This window comes from Harpia harpyja, chromosome 7, assembly GCF_026419915.1.
Source record: "Harpia harpyja isolate bHarHar1 chromosome 7, bHarHar1 primary haplotype, whole genome shotgun sequence".
Lineage (NCBI taxonomy): Eukaryota > Metazoa > Chordata > Aves > Accipitriformes > Accipitridae > Harpia > Harpia harpyja.
In genome coordinates, this window is record NC_068946.1 from 24,702,198 (window position 1) to 24,717,024 (window position 14,827).

General features: G+C 37.5%; 1 protein-coding gene across 1 annotated transcript in view; it reads right to left on the reverse strand.

Moving 5' to 3' along the window:
* HECW2 (HECT, C2 and WW domain containing E3 ubiquitin protein ligase 2) overlaps positions 1 to 14,827 on the reverse strand; it is a 173,187-nt gene that overhangs the window by 17,995 nt on the left and 140,365 nt on the right. The window contains exons 18-21 of the mRNA XM_052792284.1: positions 11,804 to 11,887; positions 8,585 to 8,694; positions 4,506 to 4,626; positions 2,281 to 2,394 (exon numbers count right to left, since the gene is read on the reverse strand). Of these exons, the coding sequence (XP_052648244.1) occupies positions 2,281 to 2,394; positions 4,506 to 4,626; positions 8,585 to 8,694; positions 11,804 to 11,887 (429 nt within the window). The remainder of the gene's footprint in view (positions 1 to 2,280; positions 2,395 to 4,505; positions 4,627 to 8,584; positions 8,695 to 11,803; positions 11,888 to 14,827) is intronic.

The following is a 14,827-nucleotide window of genomic DNA, read 5'->3' on the forward strand; positions in this document are numbered from 1 at the left end:
GAGAGTCCTGCACTGCCAGTCAGATTTATCCCACAATTAAAGGCTTGGCACAAGGGTGAGAAAACTTCATACAAGAGGTATGCAACCACACAACAGCTGCAACTGTGGGGCATTTGGGTATTCAGGAGTAGAGTAATATGTTGTTGGCAACATGATTCATGTCTCCTAGGAAGCATCATTAATACTTCAGATTTACCACTCTTAAATACAAAGCAGCTTCTGCTAATAGTTAATAGAACTTAGGGAAAATAACTTTAAGGAACCATATTCTTTGTATGAAAATTTTCTTCATTTATCATCACATGAAGTATGAATGTTAAAACATTAAATTAGCATCACAACTGCATGACTGTAGAAATTGAAGGTTCAAGGAAGATACCAAACATTATGAGACTTATGATAAAAATCATATGAACAGCAATTAACTATGTCTCAGTTGCTCCACTTACTAATTTATACACTAATAAATCAATAGTTACTAAAATATTTTGTGAAGATTTCATTACCCATTACTTTAAGACTTGCACCTCTTTACTGAGAGGAAAAGAAATGCAAGGGCAAACTCCCACTTAAAAACTTAAAAAAGAAAAAGGAGGAGCAAATAGGAAACAATTAACTTTCAGTAGTGCTCCTCCTCATCATCGTCCTCCTCTCCTCCACCCTGACCTGTCTTTCTACACCTAGCCAAATGAATAGTTTGATGTGATACATATCCTTGCACCATCTCAGATGAAACAATACTGCCTGCACACATCCTTTCTTCATTCAAAACACAGATTTGTAAATAGAGAATTGACGTCATTTTAATTTGACTTTGCTCTTAATTAACTCATTCTTTTCCATTAAGAAGAGAGTCTTGTGTAAAGCTGGATATAATGGGAACAGGATGTGTCACCCCCATTTCCAGGTCACTCTTCATCTTGCTGTACTGAGTGATGAAATGCAAAAGCCTGACGTCTGATGAAAGGAGACAGTCTATCTGGATCAATCTCTATCTCACGTATGATTTTAAAATTTTCCCTTTCATTTTAAAATCTGAGTTGAGGTTGTAGCTGTGAAAGTAAAGGTTGGTAGGGCCGTATAAGACAGGCCTCGTTCCTGCATCCCCACCCTGCTCTGTCAATATAGTGTAATCTCATCCTGCACCAGCCTTGTCATTCCAGTTCTGAGTTTTTCCTCAGACAGCATGGTGATATTATTTATATGAACAAGTCCACACTTGGCTCTCAGCTGTCAACATTTTTTATTTTAAGACTTCAGTGAGTCCTTATTAACACTAAGCACTTCAGGGTGAACTTTAAAGAAACAGCAGGATTTAGGGGTTTTCAAAGACAGATTAATTTTATCTAATCTTGTGTGAGATTTTTCTATTACAACTTCACTATTTTAAAGACTCATGCATCACATGGCAATAATGCACACTACAGCATTCCAAGAGCTGCGTGCTGCAGTTTACTAAACATCAAGGAATAAAATTTTGAATGTATTTACAAATACATTCATGAAATACATCAATAAAAGTATTTGTGCACAAGGTAGCAGGGCTTTAAGGTCTGACAAAGGGGGCAGAAATCAAGAGATAAAACAGGCACATAGTACATTGTTCCAGTTTCAGTTGCAAAGAAAATCTAACCACATCTTGCTTTGCAATGCACATCTCGCAACCTGTAACAGGTTAGACTTTTATTAGACACAGACTGAGCATTCTCTGACATGACTTTGAAATGTCAGGAATATTTGTGTTTATTTGACAACTAGCAATAGCCTAGTTGCTTTTCTTTGTGATGCAGGCCCTGGCCTGAAGAGGCAGTGAGCACCTCCTGTAGCACTGAGGGTTTTCAGGTCCCACTGCCTCAGACAGGATTTGAAATAAGGATTGAGCCTCTAGCCTACTCTTGAAGCACCCTCCCTCCAACAAATGGCAACTGTCTTTTAACAAGCACTGGAGATATAATGTCAGCACTGACAGAAAAGAAATATGAATAACACAGGAAAGTTGTTTAGTTTTTCTTTGTTTTCCCAGCAACATTCTGAAATGCACACCAACTATTGTGAAAATTCACATAAACACATGCATTACTTCTGCAAAGGCAGGATACGTTACATTTCACAATGCCTAAAAAGTCATCTTGAACAGCTGTATGTTCGAGGCTTATGTATGTGGCATTTCCTGACTGTAATCCTTCCTCTTTTCACTCTAGACCACAAGAAGTTTGGTGAAACAGCAGCTGCAAGACACACTGAGTTTTGAGATCACATTTACTTCCCTGTTCTACTCACCCTTCTTCCCCAACAAACGTGACATAGAGTTTATTTCTCTGCAGGTCTTTTCTTGAGTAGCCCATGATCTGGTTAAAGGCATCTTCTAGCAAGTGATCTCTCCTGATGATTAATCTGAAGAGCAAAATAATTTTGAAACAGCAATTTGCGAACATGAACCACAGTTGGAAATATCTATTTACACTGCAAGGTAACGGGGTGACTTCATAGAGATACACGCTTCTGCTGGGTAATTTGATCCAGATCAGGAAGCTTCTGTCTGTTAGTCTGTCTCCCTCAAAGATCTACTTTAGATTTCAATAAAATGTCTCTTGTACAAAGAAGTGTAGTTTTATTTTTTCTACCCTGGTTCTTCCTTAAATTAAAGGTTTCAGTGGGCAAGGTCCTGAAGTGGGCGTTTTCATTAAGTTTAAAATCCTTTTGTAAGGCTAGGCCTCTGAATCAGTCTTACTGTAAGCAAGAATCTAACCTTTTGTGTAAAAATCAATCTCTTAACATGGAAAAAGATAAAACCATGAGAAAGTCACTGAATGGTAACTCCAGAATCACACATTCCTACACTATCTCCAGTGTAAGCGTGACGGGACAAAAAGTCTAGAAGGAATGGCAATTGTTTGTCCAAAACCAGACTGAAACATCGCATGTGAAAACATAACGTACCTTCTAAAAGAAAAATTGTGAAAGTAAGGAAGTGTCATAAAGATCTAAAATAAGAGGTAGAAGAATCCTCCTTACTTAAACATTTTATCTTCTGCCAAAAAAACTGTGTTTAATTAGTTTCCTGAAACTTAGCTTGCTTTATATTCAAATACTGCCTTATGTGTGCATTTGATCAGTCAGTCAGACCAAAGCTGGGAGCTGCTGCTGCCCCCAGAGAGGCAGCTTACCACGTCACACAGCCTCTTGCAAAGCCCTTGCTGGCATTACTACTTGTGCAGAGATAGTCAGTGATGGCACTGTGCTATCCTGGAAAGGACACAGGAGTGGAAAGGCCAGGAACTGGCAAGACACCTGGGCAACAAGAGTACCCAGGCAGTATGCGAGTTGAAAAAAAAGGAGCAGGTCAGTGTATGCCTGGGAAAGGAACCCAGAGAAAAACTTCTGTTCAAAAATCAAGCTGTTGTTCTGCTTAAGAATCCACAATGTGATGGCAAATAGGTCAGGACAAAAACATGTAAGAAATGTAATGGATCTTACAGGTAGCAAATGCCATCCTCTATCTATCTTTGGGCTATTTGCCCAAACATTCATGACAAAACTTTCATAGATTAAGCTTTAAGTGTTTATGATTTCATTACATTATAGGCAGACAATGTCCAACCCCTGCCTCTTAAGACTGTCTAAATAATACCATTTTAATCCCATTTCAGTTGTGGAAAACTTTTAACAAGCTCACATAAATGAAGTCTGAACTCTGCACAAATTCCTGCAAAATGTGAGAAGTGACTGGCTGGGGGAAAAAAAAAAACAAACCAACAACAACAAAAACGAAAAACAACAAAAAAACTACCCCCTATTCTAATAGAAGAAATGGTTAAAAAAAAGTTCTAGTGCCTAATGGCTACTATGAGAGCATCAAACTATGAGAGTTTGATAGCTGGCACAAGACCTGGTAATTTACAAAGTAATGAAAGTATCTTATGATGATGATCCTTAACATAACAGTATGTAATCACATGGGAGGGAAGATACCACTCCAAGCACTCTAGCATTCAGAGTGCTGAAGTAAAAATACTAGCAGTTTTTTAAGGCGATCCTTAGAATTTAACAACATTTAATGTTATGAGTCCTTTTTGCTAAAAAGGACTGTGATATCTATACAGGCAATGATGTACAAAAGATAAGCCTATCTAGTTTTTCCAATGGAAAAAGATATGAGAAAATATAACTGTTTAGATTGTAACAATTGCTATAATGGAAGAATTCAGATGCCTCCTGTTTTGCATGCCTCTTCCCAAAGGGCTTTTTGGCACTGTATTGGTAATACTGTTTGTATGAAAATATAGTTGGAGGAAACATAGAAAAGAAGTGCTCAGAACTTGCTGTATCCTCTGCTATGAATCACATGCTGGCACTAAGTCGTTTATGACAGGCTTTATATTTCCTGAAGTGCAAGGGTAACCATAACATCTGCATTCCTTCTAATGGGAAGAAGCTTGTAGACGTGCAAGGCAAGGCAAGCTGCCTGAGAAACAAATCCAGTTTCATGAGATTCTTCAACATACTTCAGTTTCCCTGGGCCTTGTCCATATCCTTTAGTCTCCAACTTCCTGTAAAAGTTTCTCAGCTTGGCTTCAAAATCTCTTTTGTAAGGAGCTGGAGCTCGGGCATTGGCACGCTGAGTACCTGCAGGAAGCAATACGCAAAGAATGAGCTGTAGTGACGTGAACCGATTAATGTCCCATCCTGTACAGAAAAGGCTCCTTAATAGCAAAAGGCATGTTTGGTTTAGTCACCTTTATAAAAAGTAAAAGCTGCATATCCTCAAATCTGCTCTGCATCCAAGACTTTTTGGTTGCTCATTTCCAATAGTATCATCTTTCTAAAGTAAGTCTTAAAAGAGCAAATCCACGTCAATGCAAAAGATGGATTAAAAAACCCAGCACGATCAACTGGAAAGACTTAACTTTTTTTTGTCAAGTACACTTTATGTCTAACCTTTAAAATAGCTCATGTAATGAATGTTCTGCTCTGTTCTGGTTTTAATAATTTCAGGAAAAACAAGTACTCAGAAATGAAGCATAAACAGACTGTACTCTGCTGTGCCCTTGCTGAATACATCACGCTGAAGAAGGAAGACTTTTGGAAATTCCCTAGCAGAAGTTTTTCCTTGGGGAAGTAAAAGGAAGAAAATATTGGAAGAATGGGAAGACTACCAAATTTAAGTTTGTGGAACATACATGATAGTCATCTAAGTGCATTTCTTTTTGAAAAACTGTTTTTGAGGGTCAGTTTCTTAAAAGCAGGGAGAGATGAGATCTGTACGCCAAAAAAATGGCGTAACACCACATCTGCATGTACAAGTCTAGTATATACAAATTAGCTGTCTCGTCTATCTATTCTCAATATTACAACCATTAGAACTTCCACTGCCTCCCTGGATATATTACTTCAATTGATTTGATTGCAAGACAGCGTGCCAAAGAGGCAGTTAATCCTAGCCCTTTTACATTCATCTTCTCACCCCTAGTTTTTAGAACGTTAAATTCCTCCCCTGCGTGGCTGTGTAAACATCCCCCACAAAAAACTCAGAAGATGTTTAAAATTTCTCACGCCCTCTAGTATACATACGTTGCCAACTACTTATCTGCAACTGGTGGTCACCTAACAGGCCCGTAATGCACTGGAAATACAAATGAAGAGTTTAGAAGCATGTGTATGTAGACTTCTGTCTTTTAAGTGACAATCAGTTCCTTATGTGAGTTTTCTTTTGGCTCTCTGTATGACACTAAGCCAATACAGAAACATTTATTGCTACTATGGGTGAAGGCATGAGAACGTAATGTTTCAGGTTATGAAAGAGAGAGAACGTGTGTCCGTTCAGCCTGTGCGCAGAGACCAGGGGAAAAGAGAGCGGCTTGCTTAGCCACAAAGCATATGGGTCTGACGGAAAAGGCGACAAGCACATCCTGCGGAAGTGGCTGCTGGAAGAAGCTGCAGAGTCGATCTCTCTGCAGAGATTAGAGAGAGAACAAGTGAGATCAGTATTAACACTGAACGCCATTTACAGGTCTTCAAAAGACCTGTCTGACCAGACAGACACTTGCCACTTGTTCTAGGCTGAGAGTGATGTGTGGTAGGAATAGAAAGTGTCAGGGAATCCTCAGAGCTCCAACAGGAACATGCAGGACCTCTCTGGAAAAACAAATCACGGCCATTGATTAATCTATAGTGGTTATCCTTTTTTTCTGAGAGCACCAAGGGCTTCTAATGGTACACTCAGCTGAATTCTCTAGAAAAATTACAGAAACTTGAAACTATAAACAGCCTTTTAATTATTGGCCTTTTCCTCCTACTTTGTTTATTTTGCTTTGGGTCAAAGTAGGTACAAAAATGTAGTCACCAAAAAAATGCAACAAAAGCATACTTTAATCTTAACCCCTGAAGGAAGTGTTTGCTGAGAGATACCACAGAACATTAAATCTGGTAACACATTACTTCATGGTTCAGAAATCAGCAGTATATTATTCTGTCAGCACATGACAAGTCCTCATTGCAAATCAGATGCATATGCCAAGAAATTCCTGGGCAATTACAGTGATTACTTCCGCCTTGGGAACAAAAGATGTTAATGGAAGAGCTAAAAACCATCAGTGATGTGATAATCATATTTGATTTTCAAAGAGGTTATATTCTAAAGCAGATATAAAGAGTAGCTTCATGATTATTCATCTTTCCCAAAAGAGAAAGTACAACCAATTGTGACTGATCTGAACAATGGATCCTTAAATGCAACCTTGTACAGTGCAGCACAGCCAGTTTAGCTGATGAAAAAACACAGAGCCTCCATAGAAACGATGGGCTATTTACAGTTTCTCATCAAAAAAGTCATTTGTACGCCAACACAAACATGCACACTTGCAGACTGACAGGGAAATTCAATGGAGTCTTTATATTTTTGTATGAAATAGAATAGAGATTACAATTTTAAGGAGAACAGGAGTAAAACCATCACTGTTCAGCCTTTACTGTGTGCTACTTCTTTGAGGAATAGATGAGAATATCACAATGCACCTTAAAATTACTTGTTGGAGTGAAGCCCTGCCCAGCATGCTTTGGTGCATGTACTAGTAATGAAGAAATTGTAACTCTGAAAGCTAAAACTGTTTTTACTTATAAAAGACTGCCAGGTTTGCAGTTGGAAATAAGATGCATACATGCAGATTTCAGTTTTCCTTTGTTTTCAGCAAAGGGAAACAGTTATACCTAAACCATATATGTATTGAAAATATCAATACATGTGAATATTTTATCTTGCTACTTTGCAGAATGCCATATAACCATTAAGGTCTTTGGATAGTTTTTTCAAATAGGTCCTACATAGGTCCTATGTCCAGCTGCAGGAAAAGCTACCACTCAGGACATGTTTATGAATGGTTTTAATCTGGTTTCTTGAAAAGGCAAAGCTTTTTATGATTGTGGACTGGAAAATGCCCATAAAAATCACAGTACTTTTTCTGATAAAATTTTCTTGTTGTCTGGAACTACCTAGAGTTGCTTACATCCCAAATGTTCTCTATTTATCTATACTTTTGTTGTCAAATTTGTAGAAATCCCCTTAAGCCACTTCCAATTTACTGCAGTGATTTTATTTTACTTACCTAATATCCCCTTGAGAAAACTAAGAACAGTGACATCTATAAACTTCAAATTGCTGTACTTAGCCTTCAGAGGTAAAATGGAACTTGCCATACTTGAAACAATTTAGTTCTGATCCACAACTTAGTTAATATGTGAAATAGCAATTTAATTCCATTCTGACATGTATTTCCAGACAGCTGCAATATGCTATCTTTTGAACTCATGTTAAGGGACAACAATCTGGCTTTACATAAAATTGTCACTCATTGCCCCACAGCCCCATTAACACTAGCATTTTAATGTACAGTTATTACAGCTCGTATTTTTAATTCTCTAGACATCAGGATCCTGGCATGAGCAGTCACTTAGTTGTTCCACATCAGTGAAAACCAAGTTTGCATGTTTTACAAGTCAGAACAAAATCACAACCTCTGAAGCTGTAATACACCAATCTTTTCTACCAGCAAAATATCTTGTGAGCCCAAGGCAAAGGTTCAAGTTTGACAGTCAAATGCAATCACACTTGTTGACTTTGCTCAAAAATAGGACTAAATCTTTGTTGTTGCTGGAGCAACAGAAGTTGGATCTTCAGAAAGGTGGAAAGTCATTACATACAGCATAATGTAAACTAAATTATGGGACTAGCTCTACTGCAGGGTCTTACAGATACCATCATAATGAAAGTACTGCAGTGACAAGCTCACTGACCACTCAGAATGTGCTTCAGCTCATGTAACTTTATCCATCTAAAAGCTGGGAACCACAAAGGGGAATAGGTTATAGTTTCCAAATAGTAGTTTCTTGGCTTTAGGCTGCCATGGATTTCAATTTGGAAAGCAAACAAAAAATTATAGTCAAACAAATTTTCTATTGTTTTTGTTCTCTGACTTCTGGGAAGGCAGCAGGAATGCACTACTGACTTTACTGATCTGGAACTGGTCCTTACCAAGTATGAGATATGGTTTCATATAGCCCCTGCAGAAGCTGCGCCTGAGCAACTTACCTGGAGAGTTCTGAGGAGAAGACACTGGCGAGCCTCTTGGGGACTGGCAATAACTAGGATGAAGTAAGGCATGTGGCGGCACATATGACATTATCTCCTCCTCAAACAAGCTGGTAAAAAGGAGCAAAGAAGAAATAACATGCTTATTTGAATGAATGGCTTTTTTCATTTTCTAGGAATAAATCCTAGTTATTAAACCCACTTCCCTTGGCAGTCACTTGCCTATTTCTACTATGCACACTTAGAGTGCTACAAAATATTTTATTGCCATTCCCTCAATCAGATCTTGAAAGTACTGGAAAGACTAATTACTACTTTTATGGGACATCATTATACATAATGTGGTATTTGTTTTCAAGGTTAAACTATAGTTAATCAGCCTTTAATTTTTTTTTTTTTTTTTTTTAAACTTGTGTTCTCATTACAAAGGGGTCAATAACCTTAGTCACACTTTCCTGGAAAAAGATCTGCAAAACTGCACAAAGACCAGGAACAGAGACAAACAGAGACAAACATTCTAAGCCTCCAGGATTAAGAATCACATCTGAACTTGTTGAGTATATTAAACAGTAAGCTTGTTGGCATAAGTTACTTCTTTATTTTATCTTTAATGCTAACACTGTTGCTGAAACGGGTATCACATCTAGTCTGTTCAGGTTGAGTTATTTCATGCCTCATCTATTATTGCTACACAACTTTTAAGAGAAAAACAATAAATATTTTGCAGCCTAATCACTGCATCTGTGTACATACAGTCTGTACGTGTATTAAAATTTCAGTCTTTTCCCAAATTTGACACAAGCAAATCCAAAAAGAGACAGAGTATCTAATACCAGAATGCATCTGATATCAAGGCCTATGTTGGATGTTAAACACAACACAGATAAGAATAAACTGTTGAGGTAAGTAAAAATTCTTTTAAAAAAATGCGATACAGAGAATCACATGCCAATCTTTTACTAGAGAGTTCAGCCAATGAAAGCAATGTTCAAATAAAAGATGTTTCTTACTATGTTTGTTCACTGAACAAATACCTAGAAAAATTTTTTGCATGAGGTTTTTTTTGGAATGGGTATTTTCTGGAAGTTCTTTTTACACTCATGACTGTGTGCTGTTTTCCTCCAAGTTACATTTTGATGCTGAAAATATGATAAAATATAAACCACTATTTCAATCTTGGATTAAATTAAGAGTTGAAATGATGATATCTATTGTACACCAAACAATATGTTTAGAAGAAGAAACTGAAAAATATTTTCTCCTTAACATCTGAAGCATAATATAATGCTATTCTTAGAGTATTTTTAAAAATGTACCTCCTTCAGTCCCTAAACACATAGGGGTTAGTTGGTTTGGTTTTAGTTAGTTGCAACTTAATATTTACTGAAGCATGTGAAAAAATGTACCGTGTTCCCAAGCAATAAAAATATCAGAAATAGCGATTCCACCCAGTTATTTACTACATCTCAGAGTGCTTTACAGGACAATTATATCATTCCCCCCCAAATGAAGAAACAGAGGCATAGAAATGGGTACAGTTTTCCCCAACGTCATCCAACCAGCCACGTTAGATACAGAAACCAGGTGTCCTGAGCACCAGGATGATTAAGTCGTCATGATTAGATTGCAGTTTTTTCAAAGTTTCATAGAGAAGGGTCATGATGACAGCCTGCTAGAAGATACTGTTAAATGTAAAAATCCACCAAACTAAATAATGTTAAGAAAAGAAATTTCATTAGCTCAGTACACCACTACTTTAACTTAGCCCACCTTTGATTTTACACCAGTTATTTACTCACAATAAGCTCACAATAACTCAGTCCAGTCTTGAGGTTTAACATCCAACATTAAGAAACTAATGGATGCATAGATAACATTTTATCAATAATATGTCCTCAGGGCAACAGTACTATTAGATTTTAATAAAATGGGAAGAAAATCCTCAAGCAACATTTTTCAGTTAGATGTTTTTGGGGGCAAAAAAGTAGATTAAGAGAAATAAAATCTGAAGAATATGATAAAGTTATTCTAGGCAGGCAGTGGCTACTACTTTTCTCTTAAAAATTAGTTATACTGATTATTGGTTTTCTACAAAAGAAAGATTGCAATCAAAATTTTGAATTTGCTTTATATACATTTATATTCTTTATATATATATGTATATATATAAATAAAAGAATTATTTGCAGTCTTAACTGTTAACAGAACACTGGAGGGAACAAAACCCAGTCAAAAAGCAATGATAAAATCATTCACGCAATCTTTATTTAAAACCAATTAGCTGAAGCCAGATTTTTCTATGCAAAATCTGTCATCTCCATGCATTATATACCAAAACAAAAATCTTAAAAGGTTTTTTAAGAAGCAATATTCACATTTCAAAAAACCTTTAGCATGGCTTTAAAATGAGATTTTTTTTTATAGCTGTAATTAATTCAGAGATTCAGGGACCAGAGAGGATTATCATTATGCAACCTGACCTCAAAATACTACTACTAATGCCAATCCTATTTCACTAGATTAAATTTTAAATGTACTCATGCATTTCTTGATGCACTTTTACAATAGATGAGAATATAGCATCAAGATACAAGGGTTTATTTCTAGCAAAAAATCTGCCTGAATTTTTGAGTTAATTGCTTAAATAAAAAATATTAAAGAAGCAGCTTCCCATTTCTTGAACTCTGTAACAGTATTTCCTTTATTAAAGGGGACAATGCTTGACAGCATAGTGAAGAGGCAGCAAGACATTAAGTAATAAAAACACATCTCAAGTACAAATGTTCACAAATAGGGACTTTCCAAACCACAGAACTAAACAGATGCATTCTTAAAGAAGCAGAAGGCACATTCTTGCAAAGAGGTCTAAACTGTACCACCTATCTAAACGTCAGAGCTGGATGCAATAGGACAATAAAAGGTGGTCTGGGCAAACCCATGTAAATCACAAGCACAGCGCTCTGGCACTTGCCTTTCCTCAGACAGAATATCACATTCCCTCACTCCTATGAAGAAATGTGACCTCCAACTACCACCTAGAAACTGAACATGATGAAAATAAAAAATCCGACCCTTTACTTGTAGCTCTCCCAGCTGCAAGTCCAAGTACTGGAAGGGGAAATGATTAGGTCATTAAATCAGCACACACTACTCATTGAAAGGCTCCTCAGCAGCTGCCATAGCATATTCCATATGTGCATTGAAAGCAGCAGTGCCTACCTGAGTAACATGACAAGGTCTGCATCACTGGATAAACGCACCAACCCAGGTGTTCCCTCTGTCCGAATGAACTGGATCTTCTCCCTGTGTATGCAAAAAAAGACTTCCAAAATATATTTTGCAAATAAGGCACCAATGTACACCACAGCAACAAGAAAAAGTACAGGGTATATCATAAAAACCTCTGGGTTATGTTTCTGTATTTCAGAAACCATTTTTTTCCCTGCCACACCGTGTCCATGTGAGCAGCAAAATATTACAACCAAGAAACTAATTTGTTCTGAGGAATGATTCTCCTGTTGCCCTCATCTCTTCAATGCTCAGGCTGCTTCAGGTAGTACAGCCAACTAGCCAGTAAAAAAAAAATAATTAAAAAATCAGTCCTTCAAGTTCATGCCAGCTGTGTCCCTGAATTCAAAGTAGGAGGCTGAGCCCTGTGGGAGGACATTACTATTCCGAAAGTGAACTGTTTAAGAGGTACTGTCTTTTTTTGAACCTTTGTACAGATGCAAGCCACACATTACAATGCACGCTTGCCGGGTTTCCGTACCATACTGCATTTAAGAGATCTTCCAGAAAAACCCTTGTACTATTTCTCCCCCTCTGTCTCACTCAAGCACACACCCTTCCTCCCAGACCCAGTTTGGTCACTATTGTGGAATCTATGCATCCTAAACTCTGAGCATGGTAGCACACAGATTTTTAGGATCTATATTAAATATAAATCCTTGGCTGATTCCTGTTCTTTTCCTCTGTAGAGTTTTTTCCTGCATCCTAAAATAGAAGTACATCCCTTTTATTTTCTCTCTGTCAGTACAAGGTATATGATGGTACAGTAAAGATAAATTCTAATTTGGCTTTACTCTTCAGGAGGAAAAGAAAACAAAAAACAAACCCATGTAGTAAAAACTGTCCCAATTCCAAAGGAGAAACCCCCCAAACAAACAGAAAAGTAAAGAACTCCCCATAAGAACAGCAGCACTGGCTCAGCTCAGAGGTCCATCTACCCCACTGTCCTATTACCAACAGTGACAAGAAGGTCAAAAACGATCCATGCAATCGGCACTGTAACAAGGCTGCTGGCAGCTACACACAGTTTAAGCTGCACTATGAATTTCTGGAACACATAATTTCATGCACAGCAGTTTCAACAAAATGATCAAACCAAATTTTGGATCAAACCACATTTCTTGCCATCCGTCTCTAAAATCATGGTGCGTAAAGACCTCAAACAGTGGACCCAACGCACATTCCCTGGTAATTTGCACTACATTTACAGCATATTCAAGGGTGAAAAAGGGGCGCGACCAGGCTGCGCCCAGAGCCCCCCAGTCCCTGCTTGCCAGGGTGGCAGCTGTGGCTGTAGCAGGAGTGTGTAATTCACTGTTTCTCTATGAAGAGAGGTACTGAAAGTCAAGCACTTGCTTCGTCAACGCTGTGGCTGCAGCCAGTCAAGACTCAGAGTTCGGCTTGGAAGCCCCATAGTTCCACTAGCAGGGCGCCAAGCCAAAGCTAACGTGCGCTGCGCACTGGAGAGGATGGCCCTAGAGTGCCCAGGGCAGGGACATCTGGACACTTTCAGAGCCTACTCCAATTTACATCAGTGCCCAAATGGCAAGGTTTGAGGAAATAAATGGTGGATTACAAAATATATCTTAGCATTTAGTTGGCAGCAACACCAGGAACCAGAAGGATGTTTTCTGGGTTAACTAAGGTATGCAGCCCTCCAAATGAATGCAATCCATGACTTCTCAGGAGTTGTGATTTCAATTATAGCATTTTAAATATATGCCTTTTACCTTCTGTTAAGATATAAATTATGTTTTATGTCTAATAAGTGCCTTTGCCCGAAGCCTTTTACATTATTTAACAGCCTCTCAGTTTTATCTGTGGTGGCTTGGAATGAGATTTGATCCTGGCTACATGCGTAATAATAGTATGATAAGTACAATGTTCTCACTCCACCACAAAACCTCTGAACAACAATTTTCTACCTGTAGTATACTTTCACTGTATATTTTAATGGACCCTCAACTTCTTATCACATCTCTTCATTTTTTTTTAGGAATGAGAAATTACTTTAGACAGAAAATGTAAGAGATCTTTTCAAATTCTCTGTCCTCTTCCACTGGACAAATACTGATCTTCCTCCTCACCTATGTAATAATAATAGTAATAATATTTTGTATCATCATTCTACTTCAGTTGCACTGAGGTTCTCAGAGAAATAGATTACAGACAGTTGTACTAATCACTACACTAAAAAAAATGACACAAAGAATTCACAGTGTGGAATTTCACTTAGGTCTTAATTCATCAAGTGTTACAGCAATGTCATTGGAGTTGCTTAGTCTCACAATGTGTCAAACAGACATGGATTCCAGTAACTTGCTAAATCAGGGTCTTAAAAGACTAAACAGGACAAATGAAACTGGGATCTTTATAAAAATATAAGAAATGTTACTGAAGCATCAGCTCTAGAAGAATAAAGGAGAGGTATAATGGAAGATACTTTACCTTAATCAAATATACTAACTTCAAAAACTGAGACTAGAATGGAACCATTTGGCTTAACAGAACAGCTTCTCTGACCAATCGTAGTTAATGTAAAATAAAACTATGTTCATCAAAATCCTCAGTCATTCTGCTAAAGCAGGTTAGACATATATCTTCAGTCTATTCAGGAAATAAGCATACAGAAGGATATATAGTCTCAAGTAAATGAGGAGTTACAGAAACCAGTATCTTTTATCCTTTGATCTTCCATTTTCAATCTGAAAACCATCTTTTCTTGAGAAGAGCTCAGCTTGTGGCAAATTATGATTCTGTAATCGGGAAGCAAGGTTCTACAGGAAGCAGAATCTGATAATACCAACAAGCCTTTTGAACAGTCTGAACTCTATCAAAAAACCACAAAATGCATGAAGAAAATGACACTCTGATTGCTATCAGAGTAAAGAAAGCCAAGCACCCTGGGGAAAGGAAAAAGGAATAACAAAACTACTAATAATCAGAAATTGTTTG